General features: G+C 51.8%; 1 protein-coding gene across 19 annotated transcripts in view; it reads right to left on the bottom strand.

Annotated features, from left to right (window-relative positions):
• SYNJ2 (synaptojanin 2) overlaps positions 1 to 9,872 on the bottom strand; it is a 130,190-nt gene extending 120,318 nt beyond the window's left edge. For 11 of the 19 annotated variants that reach the window (XR_010157798.1, XR_010157797.1, XR_010157795.1 and 8 more), the window contains exon 1: positions 9,634 to 9,857. Coding sequence is in view for 15 of the 19 variants with exons in the window: in XM_054686960.2 (XP_054542935.1) it covers positions 9,634 to 9,760 (127 nt within the window). In the remaining 4 variants the exon portion in view is untranslated. Of the gene's footprint in view, positions 1 to 9,633 lie in introns of all 19 variants that reach the window. The other 8 variants (XM_054686964.2, XM_054686955.2, XM_016956529.4 and 5 more) reach the window with 2 other exon arrangements.
• Positions 9,873 to 14,212: the final 4,340 nt, after the last annotated feature.

Below are 14,212 nucleotides of genomic sequence, written 5' to 3'. Positions count from 1 at the left end.
ATTTCTAGGTTTAGCTGAGACCTCAAAGCCATCTTCGATTTTGCCTTGCCAGATCACATCTCCTAAGATTTGCATTTCTGAGTGGTTTATAACTTTAGGTGTGTGAAGTAGCGATGGTGACGGTGACATGTTTAGTTTTAAAACTGTTTTCTTTTAAGACGCATGGAATCTCAGAGTAGGAAAGGCAACTAGGTTGTCATTCATTTGTTTTCAGATTAAGATATTGGGGCCCGGAGCGATGAACTAAATTCCCCCACTGGAAAGAAGAGCCTAAGGAGCCAGGGCTAGGATTCAGGTCTCCTCCCTCCCAAGCTGATGCGAGATCCTGGTACTCAAAGCTGGTCGTGGACCAGCATCACCTGGGAGCTTGTTAGAACGGCAGGCTCTCAAGGCCCACCCCAGAGCCAAAGAGGCAGAACCCGATTTGCCACAAGAATCTCCAGGTGAGGTGAACAAGTAAGGTTTTGGAAGCACTGCTGTCCCGGGTTTGTTGACTTAGGGTGAGGAGGGGAGGTGTTCTCAGCCAATCTCCTTAAGTTTCGTCCCTCATCTGGTCACAACGCACTCACCACTTTCTCCGGCAAATGTGTGTGCCAGGCTCCAGAGGTGTTCTCTCTCCCCCTCCTTAGAATCATTCAGACTGCACAGTTAAGCTAGGCAGTCTCCATCTGTGATACACCCAAAGCCTCTCCTGGCGTGGCACATGCTCCCTCTCTGAAAGCAAAGGTATTGATTTTGCAGCTGAGAGACTGGGGCTTGGGATGGGAGAGGCAGGTGCTGAGGGCTGGGGTCTGGCTGTCCCATTGCCCCAGGATGTCTTGTAAGCCTCAGTTTTACCCACCATGAGCAGTCACTTAGTTCCCTGTCCTCAGGGCAGAGAGGTGGGAAAGGACACAGGCGAAGAGTTTGGAGGTGGTATCACTGGAACATTCTAGGTTCAGAGCCGAGGAAAGGGAAGGAAGTCATTTGCCTCTTCCGGGTTACTCCCACCAGTCAGTAAGAAGTCAATGCAGGACCACCCCTCGCCTTAGCATTCACAGACAGGCAGCCAGCAGCAGGGGTGAGAAACTGCACGGGAGCTCGTGCTCACCTTAAATTTGGCCATTTTGCTACATCTTGCCAGGAGCCTGGAGCAGCCCGGTCCTCCGCTGGGTCTGAGCAGCAGCCGCTAACAACCTGCCCCCTCCCGCAACCCAAGTCCCACACCAACGCCAGAGCCAGGAGAGAATTTAGAGTCAGAGTTCTGCTCAGGGAGACCACATCCGACTTTGAAGGACCCTGGGGACGTGCATCTTCATTTCCTAGCAGCTGTGATGAAGAAGCAGGCGTGTGGGGGTGAGGCCCTGTCCTCAGGGGGTGCGTGGGCTCACTAGAAACATACAACTCCATCTGAGATGGAAGGCTGGCTTGGGGCACGCCAAGGAGGAGGAGGCATGAGAGAGTGGGCAGGGACGCAGGATGCAGGGATGCAGGAATACAACCAGGTGCCCGAGAGCCCCATGTCCTCAAAAACCTGCCTTAGAATGAAGCTCAGACCTTCACACTGGAGCCGTGGAACTTGATCCCACCTCCTGCGGCCTGGGCCTGGGGCACAAGCACAAGCTGCCTCTGTGGCTGACAGGCTCCCAGTGAATCCGCTGCTCCGAGTCACCTTTTCAACCAGGAGGCTTTACAAGCAGTGGCAGCCCGCCAGCCTCGCGGGCCAAGGGCACAGATGGCACAGCCCACAGGACCTGGCCGGGGCATCTAGCCTCCTGGCGCAGCACCAGACTCACGCTCCGAGGCTGGCTCCTGCCCAGTGCCCCCCAGGGCAAGGCACAGTTCCATCCACCAACTTGGCAGAGCCTCCCAGCCCCCCCCCCAGAAAAGCCCACAGGGTCAGGAAGACACTCTCTGCAGGAGCCCCAGCACCCTCCCGCAGACACTTCTCCAGCTCAAACCCAGGGGCATCTTGGAGCCGACCCAGTCCAACGTTCTGGGTTTGCCAGGCCTCATGTTCCTTGAGAAGCCTGGGGCCTTGTAGCATCCTTTGCACTGGGGGGCGCTTTCCTCAGCACCTTAGGGCCGCATCAGCCTCTGCTCCCAGTGCTGGGGACATCCGTGTGGAGGCTCAGCTCTGCCCCCAGGAGCGTGGGCTTCAAGCATGTTTCTCCCAGAGATCATGTTTTGCCTTTGTAGTGCCACACCCTCTGCTCAGAAAGGGGCTGGCTGTTTCCCCAAGTGGGAACCTCCTCGATCAAAAGTGTATGTCAGATGAAAACCAAGATAAACCAGAGACAACAGGACAAAGGGAGTCTTTTTCCATATATATATATATATATATTCATTTTTTTACATAAGAATGAGATTTTACTGAACATATTGTTCTCTGGAGCCTTCCACTGGAGGTGGAGCCTCAGGCAAGTTCTTAGGCCTCTTGTGCCTCAGTTTCCCCAAGTGTAAAATGGAGATTACTAGTACTTGCCTTGACATAAGGATGAAGTAAGTTAATAAATGTAAGCCACTTGGATCAGCACCTGGTAGGTGGTAAACACTCCGTAAATGTCAGCTATTATGATCAAGTTGAACCAAAGTTTATTTAACCAGTGAAAAACTCAAAACAGCTTGCAATAAACATCCTTGAAGCAAAATGGGCTAGTGATCTGGGACTGTTTCCTGAGATAAACTTCTGCATGTAGAATAGCGGATTAAGCACTCCGGTTTTCATTCACCTGTCTAAATTTTCCTCCAGAAAGAAAGAATGACTTACATTTACATGAACAGTGCCAGAAGGCTCCTGCCCGTGAGATCTCGAAAAGAAGCAGTGCCCCGAACTGGGCTGTTTCGTATGGACTTTGAAGGTGGACCCAGCCTGCCCACTGACAGCCTCCTGTCCACAGTGTGTGGTTGATGGCACCGCAGCTCTGGGGGCTTTAAGTGTCATGTGCACCCTCCCAGCCCAATTTGGTTTTCACCTCGAGGAGAGCTGGCCACGACACCAACAAGCCCTGCCCAGAAATGCTAAAGGGACTCCGATCAAATTCCCAAGTCTGAGCCTGAACCAGTTTACCCACGGCTTTAAGGACAATTCAAGTGGAAAGAAAACAGAATATATTCCCCATCCTCAGTGGGAAGGCCGAAGGAGCCCAGCAACAGAAACTGAGCAGCCAAAAAGCACAAAGGGGACCCTGAGCACCCCAGGAACGCTCCAGAAGAGAGACACAGCAGAGAGACACGGGCTGGGACAGGTGCCCAGGACAGGTCTGCCTGAATATCTGTAGGGTCTGGGGCCAGAGTACTCATGAGTGCTGCATCCTGTATGCCCAGCTGTTCAGTTTTAAATCAAGCTAACAAAGTAAAACAGTTAAATAAAATAGGTTCTATCCTCCTACCTCGAAAAGTATGCCACCATGACTACCTGGAAGGCCAGGTTCATTATGTAGCCAGTGGGGAGGGCAGCCCCAGCCTGGCCACCTTCTCTTCCCCGACTTCCCCCAACCTGGGCTTCATGCCCCCCTGCAGGGAGCCTCGTGCATACACACACAGAGTCCCAGTTAGTGTGTGTCCCGTTCCACCTGTAACATGCCCTTGCCACCCCAACGCCCGGGCCTGGGGTGGACACACGGCTGCACAGTCTGCCTGAGGCCCTGGGAGGGGGCTGAGCAGGCTGCACTATGTGCTTAGCACACTCCAGGGTCTTGAGCAGCAGGAATGTCATCCAGAAAGGGGAGCATAGAGGCCACTGGACATGGCTCTCGGCCCTCTCTTGCCCGGGGCTAGAGGCAGTGCCGTCAAAGGGCCCAGACCTTGTCCTCCCGAGCTCACCAGCAGAGCGCTCCCTGTTCTTCCAGGCTGTGGTCGACCCTTCCCAAGTGGTCACTTTGCTTTTAAAAATGTGTCTTGGCCAATGTCTCAGAATCAGTTCATGCCACCATTTCTGCTGCTGGCCACACTGAAATCTGCCAAGTAAATTTCGAACTTGCATAGCATGGTAACTATAGTTAATAATAATGTATATTTTGAAATCACTAGGAGAGTAAATTTCAAATGTTCTCACTACAAACAATAAGTGGTCAGGTGCAGTGGCTCATGTCTGTAATCCCAGAACTTTGGGAGGCCGAGGCGGGCGGATCACTTGAAGTCGGGAGTTCGAGACCAGCTTGGCCAACACGGCGAAACCCCATCTCTACTAAAAATACAAAAATTAGCCGGACGTGGTGGCACGTGCCTGTAGTCCCAGCTACTCAGGAGGCCGAGGCAGGAGAATCGCTTGAACCTGGGAGGCGGAGGTTACAGTGAGCCGAGATCGGTGCCACTGCACTCCAGCCTGGGTGAGAGAGCAAGACTCCACCTCAAAAAAGATAAATAAATAAAGAAGTATTTGAGGTGATGACTACGTTAATCATCTTGATTTAATCATTCCACATTGTACACATATATGATCACTTTGTACCCCATAATATATAATAATCCTAATCTGTTGGGCCAGCACAGTGGCTCACGCCTATAATCCCAGCACTTTGGGAGGCCGAAGCGGGTGGATCACTTGAGGTCAGGAGTTCGATACCAGCCTGGCCAACATGGTGAAACGCCATCTCTACTAAAAATACAAAAATTAGCCGGGCATGGTAGCACACGCCTATAGTCCCAGCTACTCGGGAGGCTAAGGACAGAGAATCACTTGAACCTGGGAGGAAGAGGTTGCAGAGCCAAGATTGTGCCACAGCACTCCCAGCTGGGTGACAGAGCAAGACTCCATCTCAAAAAACAATAATAATTTGTCAATTTACAATAAAATAAAAAAATTGAACTTCTATATCTAAATGCGAGTAAGGAAAAAAAAAAGCCAACCCAACAAATTAGAATCTTGCCTGGCTTTAAACAAACTAAATTTTAGGAGATGCACGTTTTCATAAAAAATACAGGGACAAGTGAAATAAAAATGGCAATATATTGATAACTATCAATGCCGAACGACAGGTAGACAGGGGATTCATTTTTCCCTCTACTTTTGTGTTTGAACATTTTCACAATTAAAGGCTAAAAGCCAAGTTTTTGAGCCACACAGCCAAAACAAGAGCCTGGTAAGATTTGAAATCACGATCTTACAGGTGAGCTACAAAAATCACGGGGAAGGCCGGGCGTGGTGGCTCATGCCTGTAATCCCAGCACTTTGAGAGGGTGAGGTGGGCGGATCATTTGGGGCCAGGAGTTTGAGACCAGCCTGACCAACATGGTGAAACCCTTTCTCTACTAAAAATACAAATATTAGCCGGGCGTGGTGGTGCATGCCTGTAGTCCCAGCTACTCGGGAAGCTGAGGCGGGAGAATCCCTTGAACCTGGGAGGTGGGGGTTGCAGTGAGCCAAGATTGCGCCATTGTACTCCAGCTGGGCAATGAGACTCCGTCTCAAACAAACAAAACCCGCGGGAGAAGCACACACTATCCCAGTTTGCATTTTGTAAACGCTATGCTGAGACAGCCTCCGGCTAGGAGAGGAGGCAAACCAGTCCTGGAGGCAGACAGACCACCGAGGTCCCGGGTCGCTGCTCTAGTTTCCCACGTCAGGGGCCCCGGAACCCTTGCCTGGTCCTACCTGTGGTTTCAACTTTGTCCAGGAGCATTTATAAAATGGTGACTTATTTGATTCTCTGTGGTCCTCTCTAGCAGATCAAAATTCCAGTCCGTGACCAAATAAATCTGGCCATACTGCCTGAGAAAGTGATCTAGGCAACAGTTCAGACTGAGTCCTGCTCCGCCCTGGGGCCATCTCACCAATTCAAACAAAGCTACACTCGAGATGTGGCCTCGCACAACAGCAGCTGGGAGAACCTGGGGGCCTGGTGTTTACACAGAACCTTTCCCCCCAGAAGCTCAAAGTAATTTAGGGACACCCATTAATTAATTAATTCTCTCAAGTCTCCTGCCCCATCCCTCCCTCCCTGCTGCCTGTTCACAGCAAAGCCCGGCTGGGCGGCAGGAGGCAGGACTTCACTCACACACAGCCCGCACTGTAAACACAGGGACACCCTCAGGCCACCGTTCCTGGGGGCTGTTGGAGAACCTTGAACTTTGGAACACTGTCGCTTACTCTGAAAATAGACAAAATCCATTAACAATAAGCACTTTTCCCTAAGTTTACAAGAGACAGAGACAGGAGTAGGTTTTTGTCCCATGTGCAAATAAGGGAACATCTGTTTGCTAATTGTGGATTGTTGGCCAGGGAAGCTGGTACCGGCTACGGGGCTTCCCACCTGTGCTGAGAAGGCCAACTACCCTCCAGTCAGGTTCCCGAGACTTCATAAAAGCCTTTTAAATCAGTGCCAATACATTTGGCTTTTCTGCCTCTGGAATTTCTGCTCCCACTGATCTACATAAAAGACAGATTCAGATTCACAACTTAATTCTTTTAGAAGCAGGAATTTGGAATAATTCCTTCAACAATCCTGCTAGCAGGCCAGACGGCCCTAGTGTGAAGAGTTCACTTTAGAACAGGACAGGTGAAGACAGGTTCAGATGGAAGGGGTCCAGCAATCAACGAATCATGGACCATCCGTTTTTCCTAAAAATCACAGCCCAGTTCAAGCCCCTGTCTCCAGGCCTTGCCTGAAAATGATAAGGAACCACCCAGCCCCTTCGGCGAGAGGTACTTTTCCAGTTAGGATCCTTCAGGAATAAAATGTGCTATGAAGGGGCAGCGCCTGTGGTCATCAGGCCCAGTCCCCTCATCTCCTCTCGCCCCTAGGAAAGCAGCTATGTGCATCCGCAGCGGAGCAGGATGGAAGTTAGAATGACTCAGGGGCCGGGAAAGACCACTACCCACGAAGCAGTTACCACAATTTCAGTCTCTCAGCCTCTCATTACTAACTGGGAGGGACCCATCACAGGAAAACCACAGCTGAAGAGAAAAGGAAGCTACCCCTGACCTGGAACTTCAAGGAAAGGGTGAAAAGTCAAGATTAGACCACCAGCTACGCCAGCTGCCACAAGTGTCCTGTCCCATACAAAAGTAGAGATTGCAGCCTTCTTGTAAAAATTCACCTTCTCTGGTCAGGCATGGTGGCTCACGCCTGTAATCCTAGCACTTTGGGAGGCCAAAGCAGGTGGATCACCTGAGGTCAGGAGTTAGAAACCATCCTGGCCAAAATGGCACAACTCCGTCTCTACTAAAAATACAAAAATTAGCCAGGCATGGTGGCTTGTGCCTGTAATCCTAGCTACTGGGGAGGCTGAGGCAGGAGAATCGCTTGAACCCAGGCGGGGGTGGCGGTGTTGCAGTGAGCCGAGATCGCACCACTTCACTCAGCCCGGGCAACAAGAGTGAAGCTCCATCTCAAAAAAAAGAAAAAAGATAATCACTTTCTCCAAGAAAGGAAAGTAAAACAGCTAGCTAGCCCTTTGGAACACAGATGCGAATTTCAAGTTCAGAGCCATTTTATCCAATAGTGATACATTTAGGATATGTTGAAAGTTTGAAACAACTTTCTAGTAACATAAGGCTGTCTCCTACAAACATTCTCTGGACCAGCAAAGCCACCAAATGCTACAGCTGCTTTTTAAAAATAGTTTCATTTCACTTAAACAAAACAGACTTTAAAAAATTAAGTTTTCAGGCCAGACACAGTAAGTAGTTCATGCCTGTAATCCCGCTTTGGGAGACCAAGGCGGAAAGATCACCTGAGCCCAGGAGTTCGAGAACAGCATGGGCAACATAGTAAGACCCCATTTAAAGAAAAGAAAGAGAAAAAATTAGCCAGGCATGGTGGCATGTGCCTATAGTCCCAGCTACTCAGGAGGCTGAGGCAGGAGGATCACTTGAGCCTGGGAAGTTGAGGCTGCAGTGGGCTGTGACTGTGCCACTGCATGCCAGCCTAGGCAACAGAAGACGCCTCTGTTTCAAAAAAAAAAAATTTTTTTTTTAAGGTTTTCTACTGAAAAATGAATGCTAGGTTAAATGACAAATGTGGACTGCACATGAGTTGAAGACGAGCCAATTCCTTTCTTACATTCTCTGTTCTAAAATCTGGTATACTGTAATCACCACCGTGATGTAAATCTCAGCCCAAACTTCAGCTCCTAATGGAAAATATGCACTACATTACTGTCATTAATCATTTTTAAATCTTCACTTTTGAAAAAATAAAATCTCTTTTTTCTAAGCTGCTTCAAAGAATTCTTGAATGTGCATGAACTTGGCTTAATGTTGCCGTAATCCAACTGAAGGACATCTTAATCTATTTGATGAAACAGTAGTTTTGTACCATGAAATTACTCTTTCGCTTCCGATAAATGTGGTATGAAGTAGACATCTAAAATGGAATGGAAATTTCTGTGGTTTTCTTTCAAGGCCACACCAAATAACCAAACTTAGACTCTTCAGGACAGCACAAATTGGAAAAATCTGAAAATAACTTAATCTACAATTCACTGCCCACTTTTGATGCTGAGACTACTGGAGACATTGTTTCAGTAATCAAGTGACTGAGAACAAGCTGGATAAATGCATGTTAATGAAATGATTAGGGAATCAGAAATAGGAGAGATAGTCCTTCCAAGACATACATCGAAACGGGAGTCGATGCATACAAATGTGAAAAGAAGGCTAGAGGCATCTACAAAGCAGCCTGCTGCATTTGCCGACCACCTCAAGTACGAGTGACCCCGGGCTGCACCTTGTTTAGCTAGGAATACCGGCAAGCTGTTACAGCTGGACGCCTAGTGGTGGGAGCTTACTCTCGGGTGTCCACATTTAGAAGTCTAACAATCAGACCTGGTTTCACGTGCTTTGGTGCTACCCAGGTTTTCCTTATAATGGTTAGCACAAAACAAGGGACCCAGGTTAGCGATACCAGGAAGCCACGCATTGAATGACATTACAGAAACAGCCACATAAAAGTCAGGTGGATGGTGTCACCTTGGCAAGCAACTTAGCCTCTTTAGGCCTCAGTTTGCTCATCTGCCAAATGGGGATAATAATAGCTTTTTAGTAGAACTGTGACAATTAAGTGAGATCATGTCCTAAAGCCCATAGCACAACGCCAGTTTCAAGGCTTCTGAAGTCCATAGGTGAAATTCGCTGGCTTGGCAGGATCTAAGACAGCATAAAGGTCATGGTATATTTGTTTACAAGTTCTATAAATTGCAGCACCGATGCTTCTCGACCAAGTATTTACGTGGGACAAAGCTGCCATCAGCGGTTTCTCCAGAGCCTATGTTTTGGGGCTTTTGTCCCCATCCCCTCCAGGAGTGGAGACGCCAACACAAACCAAAGGGCAATCACTGGTTTCATCAACAGGTGCAAAAGAAAAGGCGCCAGGCACAGGGTCAGGCCGGCTAAGTCAACACCCCGGGATCCTCATGAATACGCAAAGCGCCCCAGCCGGCTATCCAGCAACCATATCCTCCGGCCGCGCGGGCCGGAGATCCCCGTGGAGGGGCGGCCGGCCTCCGTGCGCCACCGGCCCAGCCAGAGTGCTCTCTCGAGTCCCCAGCCCCACTTCATTCAAAAAGCCACCCCTCTGCGCGCGACCCCCACGCCCCGGCAGTCCCAGAGCCGCCCGATCCCCTCGGGAAGGGGGGGTACCCGTCTTCCCGAGGCTGGGCGAATGCGGGCGCCCTCTCCTCCGGGCGTCGCTGCCCCCGGCCCGGACTCACCCAGCGTGGCCACCGTGCCGGCCTCGAACAGCAGGCAGTCGCCGCGGCCGCGCGCCTCCAGCAGCACGCTACAGTCCCCCTCGGCCCCCAGGCGCCCCAGCAGCCGCAGCCCTTTGCTCAGGGCCATGAGGGTCGGGCCCACTGCGGGCGGGGGCCGGGGCCACGTCCTCCCGAGGGCGCGCTGCCCGCGACAGCTCCCCGCGCGCCCGCAACTTCCCAGAGTTTCACTTTGCGCCGCCGCTCCCGCCGCGCCAGGCTCCTCCCCGGCCTCCTCCCCTTCCTCCTCCTCCCCACTCGCGTCTCCCCAGCCTGGGGCAGGTGAGGGCGCGCCGCCGCCTCCCGCCCGGCCCCGCGCTCCCCCCAGCGGCCAGGCAGCTGCGCGAGGCCGCGCCCCGGGGCTGAGGCTCCCCGCGGGCGGGCGTGGAGCGGAAGAGCCTCCCGGATGCCACGCATTCCTCGCTGCGGAGGAGGATGCCCCGCGCGGGGCGCCCCCGGGAGCCTGGCCGCGATGCCGGCCGCCCGCAGCCTTATATGGGCAGCCTGGCCCGGGAGTCCGCCAGGCTGGACCCGCTGACTGCTCCCGCCGGGGGCGCTGCGCCTCCCTTGTGTGGTCGGCTCCTGCGACCCTGGACGAGTCCTTTCGACCCTGCGTGCCTCGGTCTCCCTGCGGGGAAGCGGGGTCATAACTGCGCCTACTTCGGCGCGGAGGCCTGAGTTAATTCGTGGAGGCGCTTAGCGGGTGCGGAGCGCGTGGAGCGGGCTGGAGAAAGGTTACCTTTCACTAGCATTCTATCCCGGAGGCTGTTGCGGTCACCGACCCCGCCAGGGAGAGGTGTTGGGGGTCAACGGTGCGTTGTCGCGAAGAGACCTGGAGCCGTGATCCCCAGACCACGACCCCCACTTACCACGTGACCCTGACTTCTCTGCGCGCCACCTTCCTCTCCTGTCAGATGGTGACAGCGCCTCTCCCACCGGCTCTGGACACCGGCACGTGTCCGCGCGTGTACGCTGGAGTGTGTGGCCTGGCGGCCCAGTCACCTGTGGCTCGGCCTTCTGGCGCGAGGTTCTAGCGCCGAGGCTTGGCCTGTCAGAGCTGCAGGGGAGGTGGGGTGGGGATGGGTGTTGAGGGCTGAGTTGGAGTCACTCTTTGGGGTGGTTTGGCGGCTTAATTCCCTTCGCTTGTGATGGGTACGTGAGGATGGCCCGAGAAGCCTCCATCAGCTGTCTCCATCCTGCCCGCAAACGAACTCAGTTCCTCTCTCACCCCATTCTGCTGTACTGGGCCAAGCTGTTTGTCTCTGGGACTTGTCCTAGAAAGGGCAGAGCCCCCAGAGCCAAGCAGAACACTGCCATGCCCCTGCAGACATTCAGTAATGACCAGACAAGCCATCCTCAGGGGACAACCTCTCAGGTGATGGTTGGGTAATAAATTTGAACAACCCCAGCAGAGATCATCTTGACCCTCAGCCCCTTTCCTTGCCCACAAACTCTGTCCAGGTCAAGCATGATGTGCTCAATATCCCAGGCATGATGCTCATCAGCTGTCCGAGCAGCTTCTTTCTGTGTAGATGGAAACATTACTACCTCATGAAAACAGTGTGCCCATTCAGTGAGGCAGATCAGCCTTTGGCCCACTTTTTGACCCGAAACTCACTTCTTCCAGGAAGCTTTCCTGGAATGCTGAGGTCCCAGATAATAGTGCTTATATAACACCCAGATTTACAGACTTCAGTTCTCACCTACTCATATGTTGCTTGAGAAGTGTTTTTATGTTTTCTCTTAGCCCTGTTTTGCAAATTGAGTGGTAAGGCCTTAGGGAGGGGACCCAGTCTTCCATTTATTTCTCTCTCCTCTTTCCTAACTAGCATCATATAGTCTAAAGTCCTGCACAGTGGCATGCCATACCTATTTTAGAAATTTTCCTGCAGTCAGGACCAGCACTTGAGCCTCACAGCTTATAGAATCCAAGTCACCATCAACTGTAAAATGAACCACTATTTTATGTACCACTGAGAAAAAAAAAAAAACTTCCAATTAAACTAGAACATGCCACCAATAGTCATCTCTGCCCTGATTTAGACAATGTTAAAATGCACGTCTCAGACTCAAGGAACTACAGTGGCTATTCCTCCGTCTCTGAGAAATGGCTGGGTGAGCCAAGAGCCTGCTGGGTTTTGGGGCCTCTGCTGTCTGGTTTCAGGTGGGACAGCCCACCTGGGTGGCAGAGGGAGCAGCTTCCTCACATGCACACTGGCTTGATAGACCAAGGGTACCCAGGCACAGGCACCTTTCGCAGATGGAGCAACTGACCTTGAGGCCTTCAAGGAAAAGGTTGGCTCAGACACCTAAACCCCCAGCGGCGTTTGGGCAAAGGGGTGGGCCCATCTGCGGCAGGAGAGTTGGGCGCTTCCACTTTCTGAGATGTAGAATGCCTGGAGGGTAGGGAATTGGGAAGGGGAGGAGATGGGGAAGGAAGCAAAAGCCAACTCCACCAGCCCCAGAGTAAGCCACAGCAGGAAATGTAGCTCAGCGTGGTGTGGGTGAGGGAGCCAGGGACCCCAACAGGTTATCAGAGGAAACAAAGAGGGGAAGTAGGGGAGACATGCACTGAACGTTTGAGCCACCCTACCCCCACCCCCTGTTGCCCTACCAAATCCATATGTTGAAGCCCTGACCCCCAGTGGAATGGTTTTTAGAGATGGGACCTTTAGGAGCATATTAGGGTCAGATGACGTCATGCCAGTGGGGCCCTGTCAATAAGAATGATAGGATTAGTGTCCTTAGAAGAAGAGACAGGCCAGGTGTGGTGGCTCATGCCTGTAATCCCAGCACTTTGGGAAGCCAAGGTGGGTGAATCACTTGAGATCAGGAGTTTGAGACCACCCTGGCCAACATGGCAAAACCCCATCTCTACTAAAAATACAAAAAAATTCACTGGATGTGGTGGTGTGTGCCTGTAATCCCAGCTACTCGGGAGACTGAGGCAGGAGAATCACTTGAACCCGGGAGGCAGAGGTTGCAGTGAGCAGAGATGGAGCCACTGTACTCCAGCCTGGGCAATAGAGCATGACTCTGTCTCAAAGAAGGAAAAACAAAAAAAAAAAAAGAAGAGACACAGAGGGAAGGGCCTGAGCATCTGCCGGCCAGGAAGACGGCCCTCACCAAGAGCCACATCAGCTGGCACCTTGATCTCAGAATTTCTAGCTTCTAGAACTGAGAAATAAATTTCTATTGTTTAAGCCACTGGCCTGTGGTATTTTATTGTGGAAGCCTGTATTATTAGTCTATTTGTGTTACTATAAAGGAATATCTGAGACTGGGTATTTATAAAGAAAATAGATGTCATTGGCTCACGCTTCCACAGGCTGTACAGGAAGCATGGTGCTGGCGTCTGCTTCTGGGGAGGCCTCAGGAGGCTTACAGTCATGGCGGAAGGCAACCAGGAACCAGCATGTCACGTGGTGAGATTAGGGCAGGAGAGCTGGGGGGAGGTGCCGCACTTTTTCAAACACTCAGATCTCCCGTGAACTAACTGAGCAAGAACTCACTTATCATCAAGAAGATGGTACTAAACCATTCACGAGAGGTCCACCCTCATGATGCAATCCTCCCACCAGGCCCCACCTCCAGCACTGGGGATTACATTTCAACAGGAGATTTGGAGTGGACAGACATCTAACCCCTATCAGAGCCCGAGCCGAGTAAGACAGGAGAGGTTTAAAGGAAATACAAGTCTGTATTTGGTACCTGATTGTATAATACGAGCTGCACAAAGGAAAGTGGGAAGTCAGACAGGACCCTGGCATTTTGAGAACGGGACAGCAGCGATACCATCCCAGAGTGAGGAGGAAGCGAGTTTAATTGGAGACAGAGACCGGGTGGGCAGGTCGTCCAGTGGGAAATGCCTACAGATGAGGGGCCAGAAATGAGTATGGCAGCGATCAAAGGGGAGTGGAGACAGACAGGGGTAGAAGGCAGGGGCAGGAGGAAAAGACGATCAAGAAGTACCCCGAGAAAGCAGAGGGGCCAAGGGCGTGACCTGGACAGCTCTGGATCTCACGTGAACTGAGTGAAAACTCATCGTCTAGAGGATGGCGCTAAACCATTCCTGAGGGCTCCTCCCTCTCAGAAAAGGAGGCATTTTTTAACAGACCGGAAGGAGGTAAGAGAAACAGCCATCAGGCATCTGGGGCTACAGCCTCCCACATGCAAAAGCCCTGAGAGGTGACTGGTTTAAAAACCTCAGGAAGGTATCCAAGAATCAGGACTCAGAAAAGAAACTTGGTTTGGTGAGAAGGTAACGGGGACCTCTGAGGGGGCAGCTTCACTAGAGGGCTGGGCAAAAAAGCCAGCTTGCAAAGAAATAAGGAAGAAATGGCGCTGTGAGTGTAGTCTGCTGGCTCTGGAAGCCAGGCTGGGAGAAACACAAGATGAACAGAATGGGGGGCAGACGGGATAGCAGAGACCCTCGAGGACCGGCCAGACCTGCACATGGTGGAAGGCAAATAGCAAAGAGCAGAGCAGGAGAGCTCACTCCCCAGCACAGAGAGGCACCTGTCTCTAGAGGGGAGAAAGGAAG

The sequence above is a fragment of the Pan troglodytes genome, chromosome 5 (genome assembly GCF_028858775.2).
Source record: "Pan troglodytes isolate AG18354 chromosome 5, NHGRI_mPanTro3-v2.0_pri, whole genome shotgun sequence".
Classification (NCBI taxonomy): domain Eukaryota; kingdom Metazoa; phylum Chordata; class Mammalia; order Primates; family Hominidae; genus Pan; species Pan troglodytes.
The sequence above is the reverse complement of the archived record's forward strand: the minus strand, read 5'-3'. Positions and strand labels throughout refer to the sequence as shown.